Source organism: Lepisma saccharinum, chromosome 14 (assembly GCF_977018435.1).
Source record: "Lepisma saccharinum chromosome 14, izLepSacc3.1, whole genome shotgun sequence".
NCBI classification, from domain to species: Eukaryota; Metazoa; Arthropoda; class Insecta; order Zygentoma; family Lepismatidae; genus Lepisma; species Lepisma saccharinum.
Window position 1 is genome coordinate 57844398 of NC_139242.1, and position 14952 is coordinate 57859349.

General features: G+C 38.0%; 1 protein-coding gene across 5 annotated transcripts in view; it reads right to left on the minus strand.

Moving 5' to 3' along the window:
• LOC145998919 (1-acyl-sn-glycerol-3-phosphate acyltransferase alpha-like) overlaps positions 1-14952 on the minus strand; it is an 80552-nt gene that overhangs the window by 29467 nt on the left and 36133 nt on the right. For all 5 annotated transcript variants that reach the window (XM_083135688.1, XM_083135689.1, XM_083135690.1 and 2 more), the window contains 2 exons: positions 5173-5366; positions 1-45 (listed from right to left, as the gene is read on the minus strand). The exon at positions 1-45 is cut by the window's left edge and continues 89 nt beyond it. In XM_083135688.1, coding sequence (XP_082991814.1) covers positions 1-45; positions 5173-5351 — 224 coding nt within the window. In that variant the 5' untranslated portion in view covers positions 5352-5366. The remainder of the gene's footprint in view (positions 46-5172; positions 5367-14952) is intronic.

Consider the following 14952-nt stretch of genomic DNA (forward strand, 5'->3'; position numbering starts at 1 on the left):
AACCCTAGGAGATGGGAGACTTGCCGGGCGCCCCATGCGGGCATCCTGAGGAACAAAAGAACGACAAATATTATTTATTTATTTATTTATTTAACAAGAATTCCAAACACAGCGTTAGCCATTTTACATTGGAATGTAAACAGTAAAAAAAGAACAATAAAAATAACAACAAAAGTAATAACACAAACAAAAATTACAGGTTGTCACTTCTGATGGTACCATTAACTATTTTATGAAGGAATACATGGTCTGCCAATTTAAGTCTCTCGTGAGGTGGATGGATATTTAAAGTTTTCAGAAGAATAGGGTTTTGTAGGTGTTTAGTGGATGGAATTCGGTAACGAACAATGGCCAGGAAGAAATTTAAAACAGAATTTAGTCTATCTAAATTAGAAGGGCATGCCATAGACCAGACCGGAGAACAGTATTCAATTTTAGGTGAAACGAAAGATTTGTAAAAAATGCTGAGAGCAGACAGGTTGTTCATTTCGGTAAAACGATAGAGGAGACCCAGCATACGCATGGAACCCTTAAACAATGGACAGCGTTCTAGACGATCGTGCATTTTCTTACAAGCAACCAATGTCCAAACTGCAATAAACTCCGAATAAAAGCCCATGGTTTCCATTGTATGCACTCATATGGCTTTGTTAGGGGTAACTATGGTATTTGCTTTGTAATGCAATTTCTTTCATTATCCAAATTAATAATGCAGATCAATTTATCTGAAAGTTGCATCCATAAGAAACCACGAATGTGTTACTGTTACAGTTTATTTACACGCAGAATGTGGCATGTTACTTTGTTATATAATATGGACTCAAGAATAAATTACTTATAGAGTTACTTTATTCTACGTAGTTAAGAGTATAACTAATAAAAGTTTCACATAACTGCGAGTAGACTGTTCTCTTTTCATTACGGACTATGCAAGATTAAATTTTATATTCATTAATTTATAATAAACCTAATTTATTTAAATATGATAATCTAGAGGTTACAGGGGTGTAAGGGGTGGTCCTTCCACGTAGGACACCCAATTGTCAACCTCACTTCCATGTAGTACACCCTGGACTGCATTTTGCAGACGAACGAGGCTCTGGCGACTGGCCCTATAGCCAGTATAATTATGTGTGTTGTCCTTGTGTGTGCTGAGTGCCTCTTTACAGAGCCTCAGCTTTTAACCGGTCAGAATATTTTAACGACATTGCAGTTATGTTATTTTAGTTCTGGTTAAGGGGCTGGACCCCGTATAAAGTGCCGGGTGCAAAATAGCCTACGTGCTGACGCACCCAAAATTTAAAATTTAAATTCAAATTCTAGAGGTTAGAAAACACTACTTGAGAGAAGTCACGCGACGTATTTACTCGTAACAGTACTACATACATTCATGGCCGTATTTAGAGGGGGGGTTTAGGGTTCAACCCCCCCCCCCCAGAAACTTCTGGCATGTTGGATTAATGGGAGTTCAGAAACTAACATTTATAACACATTCTCAAAAAAAATTCGCAGTTTCACATAAATACAACAGAGAGAGAATTCTGAAATGATCGAGATAGAATTTTCAAACATTTTGAATTCTGAAATTTGAGCGAAACTGGTTTAATTCTCAGAATCGCAGCCCACCTGCGACCCCTTCATTTTCACTTCAGCTGTCCTCTTTCCAGTGCTGTTCCTGGATCAGACTAATTCCCTTGCGATTGTCCCAAAATTTCCTTTCCAACTTTTAAATTCTCTCTTCGATAAGGGTTTAAAGAGTTCAAACTTAGGATATCCAGATTTGTAGTGCATTACATCCACTACCCTTCACCCAGCGGTCTATATAGTTCATAAATTTAACCTATATGCGGGCCTATAAAGCACATACTTATATAGTGCATAGTGCTTGTACATAATGCTGTTTGGTAAGTATAGGAACAATATGAGCGTCGGAAAGTGGGATCGAACTGGTCCATATAACCCCCCCCCCGAATTGAAATAGTTTATTGCAAGTTACAAAATAGCAGAACGTTTGTTAGTTTTATTGTTCAAAACAGAAAAAAAAAGTCCAGTTATTTAGTATTCGAACAGAATAATCGAAGAGAAACAGCGTTAGATCGTAAAATTGAGGTTACAATACAGGCACCAGGTTATGCTTTACCATTTAATCCAAAGAATAACTGGTTCCACAGTTTTCAAAATTCCAAATATTAAGTTTTATGTGAATGGTCAAACAACAAACTTTATGACTAAAATTCCTCTCTTACTTTTAAAGCTTTTTCTTGAGGTATCTAAAATTTAATAACAAAATATAAAACTGTGCATTTCAGTATACAATACATGAAACGTAAAATAAATAAATAAAAACAGTTGAGCTGCATATTCACACTTCTGACGGATAGAGTAGAAAAGTCTTCTCAAGGATATAAGGACAGCAGTAATAATAATAATAATAATAATAATAATACTTTTGGAATCAATTAGATATTTATTATAAAATTTTAATTATTATTACTAATTAATAATCATTATTGTTATTGTTTCTATTATTCAAATTTCTTGTAACATACATGGGAACAATTATGAGTGAACCCCTCCCCCCGCCCCGAAAATGTTTCCTGCCTATGGTCACGCGTACATTAAAGAGAACATTTTATTTATATTTTTCATTTAGAAATCAGCAGTTTATTCAACGTACTCCAATTCAAGGGCAATGTACTGCTTACAACGATCCTGCAACAGAGTCAATTTATTTCACTTTCTCCTGACACCCGGCTCCATGAACTATGACGAAACGCTACGAAGACACAGGTTCCAGGTTGAACCCCTTGTTTTGTTTTTTTTTTATCTATGGGTTGGACCCTGGACAAGACATCCATGTGTTCGTACAAAGCGACGCAAACCAGCCGAAATAGAAAGAAATGCATCAGACTTTTACAGTTTCATTCTTATGTAAATGTGTTCCTTTCAAGTGCATTTTCAAATTAAGGGAACGTGTAATAATCTGATAGGGCTAGATCAGGAGAATAAAGTGGATGATCAAGCTCTTTACGGCTTGGCTGTTCCAACTTTTGCATTGTGTGGCGTACCTTGTGATAGGGAACTTTGTCTTGCAGAAAATTATTGGACATCATATTTCGAGCTGTCATCACACTAATTTAATTTAATGCTATTTACACTAGGCTCACAAAATTTGACAAATATATATTTATATTTTCTTATATCTTATAAGAAAAGTGTCATTTTATATAGTTTAGAGTACTAACGCAATTACAGAAAAAGTAACGCCTTGCTTTCAGTTACTAACAAAAGAGTAAAATATCGTTTCACGTGCACCGAAATGCAAACCACGACACCAACTGAAGGTTATAGTTAAGTGTATGCATCTAAGTTTTCTGATAAAAGGGCGAAAGGTGATGTTCCAAAGATTAGTCATTTGCGGATGTATTCATGTCAGACCATGTGCACGTGAATCATGGCAAATTGGGTTAGGAAATTCTTGGACGAGTTTCCACTTCCTGTAACAATAGTTTTAGATAAGCTGGAGCAGGGGCGTAGCCGCCGGGTGGAGAGAGATGGGCTAGAGCCCACCGTCAAATAGAGTTTCCTTACTTTAAAAGAGCACATAGGCATTTCAGAATCATTTATGGTATACAGAGACGGGGAGGGGGAGAAAAAGAAATAGAGAGGAAAAAAGAGAAAGTAAGCGAGAGAAAGCAAGACAGAGATAGTAAGAGAAAGTCAGTAAGAAAGAGAAAGAACAAAAAAGAGAGACAGTAATGTAGAAATAGAAAGAGTGATAGACAGAAATACAGTGAAAGTGATAAACAGAAAGAAATAAAGAAACCCGGGAAAAGTGAAAGAGTGGAAGGTAGAAAAAGAAAGGAGGAGGAACAGAAAGAAAAAGTGATAAGATAAAGAAACAGGACGAAATAGAGTAAGAACGGTAGACAAAATGTGCATAAAAATATACAGATAGACGAAAAATGCATGAAGGGAAAATCTTAGTAGCCAGTAACCATGACGACTGAAGCCGAGATCACGTGCAAATGTATCCCCCTCCCAATCCTCCCCGGTGAGCCCACCCTAACCAAAATTCTCTGGAGAGCCTACTCAGCTACAGGCCTATAACTGAGGCGTTAATATATTACAATGATTAAGCAAGCACACAAGAGTCTAGAATTAGGCAAGATGTTATAAATGTTAAGAGGATCTTTGAATAACCGTATTAATTTTAATGGAGATACATTCTAGCTTTACTACTACTTGACAATATTATCTGCTTTCCCAGTTTTGTCTACTATTCGAAAAACACAACTTAAGGAAGAAATAAACAACTATACCAACAAGCATACAATAAATAAATGTATGATATTCCCAAAAGTCAAACCTAAAAAAATGTGCTTATAATCTGTACCACTGAAGAAAAAAATGCTCGCTTCTGCCCCCATGGTCGGCCAGCATTAGAAAAATGTCATCCAGTGACATCTCTCCTTTGCTTCACTCCAAGATTGATTTAGTTCATTTTATTTCGCTTTTCTGTCACTTTTAACTAATCGCGAAGATGCGGATGAGCGATGATGATGATGAAGGGATACTCGCAAGGAACACCCATGCCAGTATTCGAACCCTGGACCATTGGGCGAGTTTTCATATGTGTATTTCTCAATGACGCTACCGTTGCAACCAGTGGATACAAGGCGTGGGGTGGAAACGTTGGGTGACTGAAGAAATTCCAACCACAATAAGTAAAACAATGTTTCATATTGGTTTTAAATATAAATGTCTCTGATTACACGGTCAAAGACTAGGATCTAAATTTGCATGAGTTTATGAGGCCTATTAGAATGGTCCCACGAGACCATGTAAAGTTGAAGTCCTGATTTGAACGCCAGTTCGGTATGTTTAAAGGACCATGCGCACGGAGACGCCAGGAAACACGGAATAATCCGGCAACAGAACTTCTGTAGTCAGTTTCTATTGAAATCAAATGGTGTAACGCTTACTACAGGGAAACGTGCGGAACCGCTGTCTCGAAAGGTTTGAGGGGGGAGGATATACTGGGCTCCACGTGGACTTGACATATGGTTGTCAGAGGGGAAACTGATATCTCGGAACTTTCTTTGAAGTATAGTGGCGTTAGAATCAGGACTTCAACTTTATCACTGGGGACCCCAATTTGCCCATACTTACAGCGCATTCCTGGAGTCCCGTGGGCGGAAGAACATGATCGGGATGAAGACCGAGGCGAAGAACCCTGACAGGCAGAGGAAGAGAATCCACTTGAGGTAGTAGCGGACGGTGGAGCTCACGTTGTACAGAAGCACCAGCACAGCCACGAAGGCTGCCAGCTCCGTCGAGTTGGAAATCATGGCTGCGGTCGGAATCTGAAAGAGAATGTTCATTAGTGCACCTTGATCCATAATCTTCCAGCATTAAAAAGATTAATATATTTATAGCTTCTATCCTTTCTTTAAAAAGTATGCAACACTGTGTTTATTAAGAATATTTTTATGCTCATATTAATTAATCGAAACGGTAATGACTTATACCAGGCCCGTACCCAGGATTTTTTTATAGGCAGGAGTCAGATCCGAAAATGTTTATACATAATGACATATACACACACACACCAGAGAGAGAGAGAGAGAGAGAGTTAGTTTACAAAATAGTTGAAATCTTTAAATGTTTTTTTTTTAAGTGTTAGATTTAATTCTTGCTTTCTGTTAATAATTATTAGTCCTCGGATTTTAGGTTTTTAACCTATTTTTTTCATTTACAGATATGTAAGAAATAATAAGTTATGTCAGCGTTTCGTTAAAAAAACACAACTAGCTACTGATGAAGTTTTATAGTGCCTAAAAACCTATTTTGCTTGTTAGAACCTTTTTTAGGTTTATGTGCCTAAATCAAGCCTTTTTTTAAGGTTTTTATATATATTTATAGGTTTTACAGGATTTTTATGTCACACAGAGGCATTTGCTTTGTTTGGCACGAAAAAATTCAATGACGAACGTGTTTGAAATGTACTCTCTGTCGATTTCCCTTCCTCCAAGTCCATGGTGATTTTTCAAAGCTCTAAACAAAGCGAAATGTCTGGTGCCACTGTTACCTGTACAGTCCAAAGTGGTCTGATCTGTGTGGTCTTGCTCAGTTTCGCGTCACTTCGGTGCTTTGTGGCACTCACGTCTTCCAAACTAACATTTCAGCATTGTAGTTTGCACCAAATAAGATGATCCTCACAGATAAAATTGCGGAGTTTGACTGTGGATAACATGAGAAAAGATTGTTGCCTAACTATACGGCGAAGAATGGATTTTAATAGCAAATTTCCAATGGTAAGTTCTCCCATCGCCGTTAGGGTTAGGGAACACACATAACGTTATGCAAGATAGTGCGTACTTCAGGATAAAGGTATCCCATTTTCATTGGCGGTGACTATGCCTAATCAGTATTTTTAAGTTTTCTTGAACCTACTTCAGGATTTTACGAGCCTAACAACATTTTTAGGACCTATTTTAGGATTTTATAGCCTATTTTAGGATTTTTAGAACCTATTTTAGGATTTTTAGAGCCTATTTTAGGATTTTAGAGCCTATTTTAGGATTTTTAGAACCTATTTTAGGATTTTAGAGCCTATTTTAGGATTTTTAGAACCTATTTTAGGATTTTTAGAACCTATTTTAGGATTTTTAGAACCTATTTTAGGATTTTAGAGCCTATTTTAGGATTTTTAGAACCTATTTTAGGAACCTAAAAGCACACTTTTTAGAACCTAAAAATCCGAGGTCTAATAATTATCAATAAGATTTCATATTCAGCCTTTCATTCGTGTTTTATCTTTATGTTGCTAGGTCCCGTACCTATAATTTCTTCAAGGGGGAAGGGTAGATCCGAATTCGTGATACTGCGAGGTTGATTGAATGAAATTGTGTTAGGTTGCTTTTCTGCCAAGTTTGTCTAATCCCGACGACGAGGATGAGCGATGATATGGTGAAATTGATGAAGGTACATACTCACAAACAACACCCATGCCAAGGCGGAGATTCGAAACAGGAACCCCCTTGCGTCGTAGCGCTAGCCCAACCCAGGACATATTCGCGATCAACTCGTTACTGCTGAATTTCAGTTTTCTTTACAAAAATAAATTGAAATGACTTAAAAGCCTTAACATTTTATTGGAACATTAAACTATAAATTGTACAAGAAAAATATTAACATTATTTTCTAAAATCAATCAATTAATTTTCAAATGTTTAATTGAATAATACATTTTCTGCTGTTTAGGAAGCCTCTCTGTTCTAGGTAGCATTATCTGTTAGTTGACTCAGTTGAACTTTTCACTAGACATGACTTTTTTCAGAAATGGCTTGTTTGTTTGTTTTAATAACATAATAAAATTCACAACATGAAAGTTCTGAATTAATTTTAACATTCAGCAGATGTTTAACAGTGGATACTAGAAGTCTACCTCTTTCTGCTGACCAAATATTCCCCATAATTGAAAACACTCTCTCAACCGGAGCAGATGTTCCAGGCTAAGACATAGCAAACTCAACCATTTTAGAAATGTTGTTACATGAAATATCAGTCTTCTGAAACACCTTAAAAATTGGTCGTGAATATTCAATACCGGTAGCTATTTTCATATTCAGATTCTCAAAACCCCGGACATTTTCCAATCCCGGATATCATCCCGGACAGCACTAAAAAACCAGGACTGTTCGGGCTAATCCCGGACGTATGGTAAGCCTACGTAGCGCGCTTTGCTAACCACTCTTGACACGGTGGTCGGAGAAATACTGTTGGGAGTATTAGACGTGGCCACCAATATTATGGCAATATAACAGCTAGAGATAAACGTACAATCGTAGAGTTGCAACTTGTGATTCAAATTAACAGAAAAAATCAACTCCCCGCCCCTCATCCCAACAATCAAGCACACAGTGGCTTACAGACAAATGTGTCTCGCAGCACAGTCTACAGCTTAGTGTTTATTGCTTACATTCAATTCTCTGAAGTATTCAAATAGTCCTGTGTTCCGCAAATTAACAGTGTTTTCAAATTTCCTTGAATTGTCTTAGCCAGTGCCATTGAAAAGTCATGTTAATTCTGTTGAGAAAATATATTTATAAATTTAATGTTGCGTATTAGGTATTATTATTACAATAAAGATCATGTCTAAATGTGAGTTGACAAAAAGAAGAGACATTTTCGCATCACGACTCTAGTTCGAAAAAAGTCGGTACTGTTCCGACTAAATTGCTAAATCGGATGTCTGGTAGTCTTACATTAATGATTATATAGCAACTAAAAGTACCCAATCTTGCAGACTAGACATTTCTACACAACAAAAACATTCATTTATGCAAGAACAAAATTAAGATTTTTAGAAATTTGCAAACTCGTCGATCTTATTTCATATTAAAATATTTCATGGTTCAAAGGGGAGTGCATGGCCCCCATGGCCCCTCCCCTGGGTACGGGCCTGACTTATCCACACACACACTGACACCATCTTTCAGCCAAAGAACCTTATGTAAATGAAACAAGAATATGTTCACACGAGAACTTGCAGAGATGCCCCTCAGGGTATGGGTAATAGGACTTAAAAGAGTTAGCATTTTTTTCATGTATTAACGAATGCAACGTTTAAATCCCTGTTATTGTATTATGGGATTATATAAATTTATAAGGAATGGTTAAATTGAAATCCATTTCAATTTTATTAAGAAAAAGAAGTGTATTTCTCTTCTTACCAAGCAAATTAATTATATGTGTAATTAAGATTGTTTCTGTGAAATCATAACGTCTTACAATTCAGCTTAAGAACTTTTTGCACCACCATCAAAAACTCACAAAACTAAAAACAAAACAAAGTCCATAATTCCTATGGCAACAAGTTTTACAAGATATACACATACAGAGAAATCACTATTGTGTGACATGAGTTATAGGTTTAAATATTGAATAAACACAGAAATCAAGTTATAACGATTAAAAATTAACAAAAGATATTTGTACACTGGGAAAGGACGTGTCAACTCGCAACACCCCCGATAATCAACCAAAATGACTCAAAACCCAATGGATGATAGTTTTTTGGTGCAAAATTTACCCTATTCCCCTTTAAAAATTATCTTACAACTCCAGATTAAAACTTCTGGACATACCCTTGCGGAACTGGATCTACCGTTTAACAACATGCCCTCTTATCGTGAATCGAAACAAGGCCCACTTGATTGCACAGCGGTATCAAATAATCCCAAAAGAAACTTTTCCACTTTATATCTCGGGTTCGAATCGTGTTCAGTGGTCAACTTATGATCAAGTCCTGATCTGGACACTCATAAGAATTGATTACCCAACACAAAATTTACGTGAAATAAAAAGAATCAACATACAGTGTGTACACACTGTGCATCAAACACATTTTTTATGAACCTTGCGTCGAACAAAAAATGAAAAAGTGGATACCACAAAGGTTTTATTGGCAATTACAGACTATTTTGTGCAATAATTATCAAGATATTTCTAAAACACTTCTAACGATCCCATCTTTTGAGATACAAATGCCACTGCAGACTTTACTCAACGCCCATCATTCTCTACTGGCATAGCCGTTGCGGAGTGGTTGGCACATCGCGCTACGACGCCAGAGGTTCCGGGTTCGAATCCAGGCCTGGGCATGTATGTTCTTTGTGAGTGTCCTTTCATCAATTTCATCATATCATCGCTCATCTTTGCGATTAGCCAAAAGTGGAATAAAAGCGAAATAAAATAACCAATAAACAATCCATTGTCATGTTTAGATGGATTCACAGGAAGCAGGTCGAGGTCAATTCTACCATCCACAGGAATTCCAAGGTTCGGTTCCTAAAGTAACTCATCGCATATTCTGAGCCGATGTTATAAATGAAGAATAAAGACATTATATAATTTGGGACCCTAGGCTATTCTTTGTTTTGGGTCCTGCCAACTATTATTAACAGTTTTGTTATCATGGTACTTCACTTTCACTAATTGCATGCTCTGTATTAATAACACTTGTATACTTTAAAATTTACACACATTTAATTAAAAATTATTCATTAAACTACGTTTTCGTTTGTAAGCGCCACTTGCAGTATGCATTTTGCCACACGACACTAATATCACACACGCTCCACAGGAAAAGAAACCGACACTACATTACATAAAGGACAAAAGTATGTTCACATGAAACTTCATTGCCATAGTATAAATAATAAAAAAGTTACAGTGGATTGTGCAAAACTTTTTGACCGTCCTTTGTACCAAATTAACTTTAGGCTACTATGCAACTTCTAGACATACAGCGCGGTTGTATAACTGATTATTTATAGATAAATCCTATTCTGTCCGTGAGTAATTACAAGGCCAATACATTAGTAGCAATTGTGAATTAGTAGTATAAAAGTCAATTTTCCGAGGGTGCGTAGCGTTGAAACGAGGCGAGGCGTCAAACAAAACCTTTAGTAAGAAAGTGGTTTTTCCTTAATGAGAAAATAAAAGTTCTGAAGAAAAAATTCCTGAAGATGAGAGTGACGTTAGCTCTCGAAAGTCTATCCGGAAATCACCTGGTTGATATCCCGAGAAAAGCCCTTCATCAATATAAAAGTTTGTGCGGTAACACGCTATATCTGTTGTTTATACTATATATTTCGAAACAGAGACGAGAACTTGACAGGCTCTTGCAAGTGGATTAAAGTGGTCTATGAGGATACAAAGTGCAGCACATTTACCGACGAACATAACGGAGGGTCAAATCCCTGCAGTATATGGCGGTGGTAAGACGGCTGTGTCCGATACGAAATAGGGTTAACAATACTTCTCGGCGGAACGAACGTAGGAAGAACGCCAGACATCAGTGCTTGTCTTGATAGCACGAAACTGTTCCCGTTAACCTTTCCCTCTTTAATTACCAAGTGCCAAGGAAAATTGAACGAAACACGTTCTGCTGGTAGAAGATGGACTAGGACATATACTCCTTAGCCAAGGTTCGAAGCCGAAACCACTCCGCCACAACTCGCGCAGTCTGTCATGTTAACCTAAATAGCACGAGTCTCTCTCAAAGAACTGCAGCATTGTTCTTTCTTGTGGTTTGTCACCAGACGCAGTGTTAAAATCGTCAAGTTGGCAACTGTGTTCTACTGGCAAACCCAGCAATTGAGATACAACCGAGCCCATTCAACACGCTGATGAATTCTCAAAAGGATTACGTAAGGGAACAGAAAATGTAAACGCCGAGCTCGGGGGAGTAAGTAATCAGCTGTTCAAGAACACACATGGTGAAACCTCTTGGTATTTAACGCTAAATATGGGCAAAAAATAGTTTTCAAAACGGTGCACCTGACGTACAGGGACTAATCGGAACTGTACACTTCACCAAAAGTTAACTGACCACCCTGAAAAAATTTCTAGTCCAGAAATCGTTGTAGCACTTAAACGTCAGCTGGGAGTAGCCAACTGTACAACAGGCCCCTTTACCAGAGGTGAAAGCGGTGGTGAGAGACTTACATCATCACCTAAAACATTATGCCAGAAACTACAAACCAAAGTTAGAGTAGATAAACGGGAAACTAAAAAATGAAGAATAATGGTAGAGAAAATTTACGATTCCGCGTGTTCAAATTGAAAACCGCAATGGACTAGGTAATGGCTCGAACATAGAGGTACAGTACATTATACGAATAATTTACGGCAAACTGAATGGATAACAACTTGCTTGCAGAATACTGTACAATTCCATATTTTCTCACAATCTGCAGCAAAAATGTTATCGGAACATATACACATGTTTCTTTGCGCAATCACCTGCGCGTTTAATAGAGACTTACACTCAGCATCATACAGTTTTCGGTAAATTGCCTATCAGTTTTCTTTCTTTCATCGCCAGCAAAAATTGGGCGGGATTGAAAGTAGGGATGGTCAAATCCGGATATTTTTTTTTCGACGTATCTTTAACCAGTAAAAAGTTATGATTGTAACAAATGCCTCATTTTCCAAGTGTGAGAAAACAATGACAGAATGATCCTAACGCGTGAGGAACGCATTTAGATCGTACTGCTGTCTGGGGAAAGAAGTTCACATGCCATTGCAAATTATTTTAATTAAGGACACCCCCAAATTTGAGGGCGAGAGAGTGATCTAAGCTAACCTTGAAGTGAATTTTCGCCGGAGATTGTGGCAAAAATATGAAATTTTGCTGATTGCAAAATTGAAAGTTTCGAAGGGTCCGGTCCAGTTCTCACCTCGAAGGAGTTTTTTCAAGTCCACTTTATGCGCAGATAGACTAATCGAGACTCGGCCTACAGTTTTAAGGGAGATATGTACCACCATGTGCCTCCACCGGGTATCGAAACACGGGACCTCTGGCGTCGTAGCGCGATGCGTTGACCACTACACCACGGAGGTCGACTTACCATTACGCCATCGGGGAGGCCCTCGTCTCGAAGGGTCTGTTCCGTTCTCGACTCGGCTTTTGTAAATCCATCTCGGTCTCTGTACAATCCTTACAGCGTTAAGATCCTACCAAATTAATTGGTTTTGTTTATATTACTTTGTTTTTCTGTCACTTTTGGCTAATCGCGAAGATGAGGATGAGTGATGATCTAATGAAATTGATGAACATCCATGCCCAGGCCGGGATTCGAACCCAGGACCTCTGGCGTTGTAGCGCGGTGGCTAGCTAGATCTTATCAAATTTCCTTCAGGTTCATCTTTAATATTGTCCTTCCACCTTTCCTCTGACCTTGATACAAGTTTTCCAACAAGGACCATATGAACTTTTATTTCCTTTCCCATGACCACCTACCGAAGACTTCTTGACTTAATTACTCTAATAAAACCAGCGGATGAATACAAATTAGATAGTTCCGAATTTTGTATTCTTCACTCAATGGTTACTTCATCATCTCCCTTTAGACAATTTTGCTTATTTTCCAAGTATTTTTTTTTTAGAGAGATTGTATAATATCCGTCAACTCACGTCATGTATGCTATTTTCTCTTGCGTATGGGAATTACGCTCGTGCGTGGCCACAGTAAGATCCACAGGTGGATACTACTAAGAGCCTGTTAAAAATTTCGGAACCTTATTAATAATTTAGACCGCCTGTTTCAAGGAATTTCCCTGCAATGTACAGTGACCGGCAATAAAAATGGGATACCTAGATCCTGAAATGCTCGCTTCCCTGCAAGGCGTTATGTGGGTTGCCTAACTACACGGCGAGAAGTGGATTTTAATAGCAAATTTTCAATGGCAACTTCTACCACCGCCGTTGAGATAGGCAACACACATAACGCATTGCAGGATAGCGAGTGTTTCAGGATCTAGATGTTTCATTTTTATTGCATGTGACTGTATAGTCGACGCGCTAGCTATGTTAACGACCGGCTGGCTTTGAAGTCCACGGAGCGCGCCCACCAGCTGCAACAATCACATTCAACGCACAGTTTGACCACACATCTACTCTCCACATCAACTGTAAGCCACCTTGTCCCTCCGCGCACAAGCACCTTTCCATCGGTCTCCACATTGAAGTTACAAACTATGGCAACAGCGTATCCGCAGTCATGTGACAGACTCCACGTGGAGTAGACGAGCAGAATGACAGCTGAGCCCATTGGCTGAAGATTGAGTGTGATTGGACGAAAACAACTCGCCCATTATTAATCCCCACCCACGGCATTCTTCAGTTCTTCGACGTTAACGAAGTACACGCGTGGACTACACAAAAAAGGTTCTCATCTCATGCATGTAACAAGTGTGGAATGAGGGAATCCGGTCCCTAATAAGGTCCATTTCCAATTCACCAGTTTTGGAATTTCTCAGTTGGCTTACTGATGTGTACGTGAATAAAAAGCAATCACTTGGACCTCACCCTAAATTAGCTGTAGCAGCTACACGAGGAATTACACGAGTTTTTGTTTAAGTTTGCTTTGTGTAGATAGGTTAATCAGGACTGGGCCTACAGTTTAAAGCAGGGTTATTAAAGGTCCAGGAATTTTAAATAAATTCAATTCCAGTTTAGGAGATAAAATCAGCAAGCGTAAATGGGTTGCGGACCGTAAGAAACCTTTTTATGTTTAAGGTATTTCAATTCGGTCCAGGGACCTTTTTTTCGGAACAATTTAAATTCGGTCTAGGAATCTCTTCTTCCGGATCAGTTTACATACGGTCCAAGTACCGTATTGAAACGAAACAATACGCAACTTGGACTGAATTTAAATTGTGCGAGAAAAAAGGAAGAAGAATTCATAGGTTCATGGACTTTTAACAACCCTGGTTTGAAGTGGGATCCGAACTTCTACGTGCCTCCACCAGGTGCCGAACCCGGGTCTTCTAAGTCGACGATGTTACCAGTATGCCATTATTGACAGACATGAATTTACCTATTATTTTCTGGAGGAGGCATTCGAGACATTCCGAGTCAAACGTATGTGGTTGTCGGTCAGCCCACTCGCATTTGTACAGTCAAGTACACACTTGTGGGTTCCCATTGAAAATCAACCCAGATTTGTTCAAACTGTACACTGATTAGCAGGGAATGAATTTACATGTAGTAAAAATGTGCTAAATATGTAAATACATTTAGTTATTTTCACCAAAATATGGAGTTAATATGGACTTAAAATTGTAAACATTTACCTTTTTCATAATATGTATAACACACTACGCGAGCTACATGAAATACAATACGCTTACATTAACATTAATTGTAAAAGAACAAAATGTGTTTTCATTTTCTGTTTCCAAAACAATAAATAACAATATTTTGTTGTAAATATTCGAACGTGAATTTCCTTCTATTCTTTCTTAAAATGGATTTATATTGACTGAAACTGCTTTCAATATCGCAAGAAGTAATGGGAGGGTATTTCAAATTTGTCAGTTATTTTGCAAGACATTCACCCAACTTTTTCGGTCACACGGAGACATGTAGTTACTGCG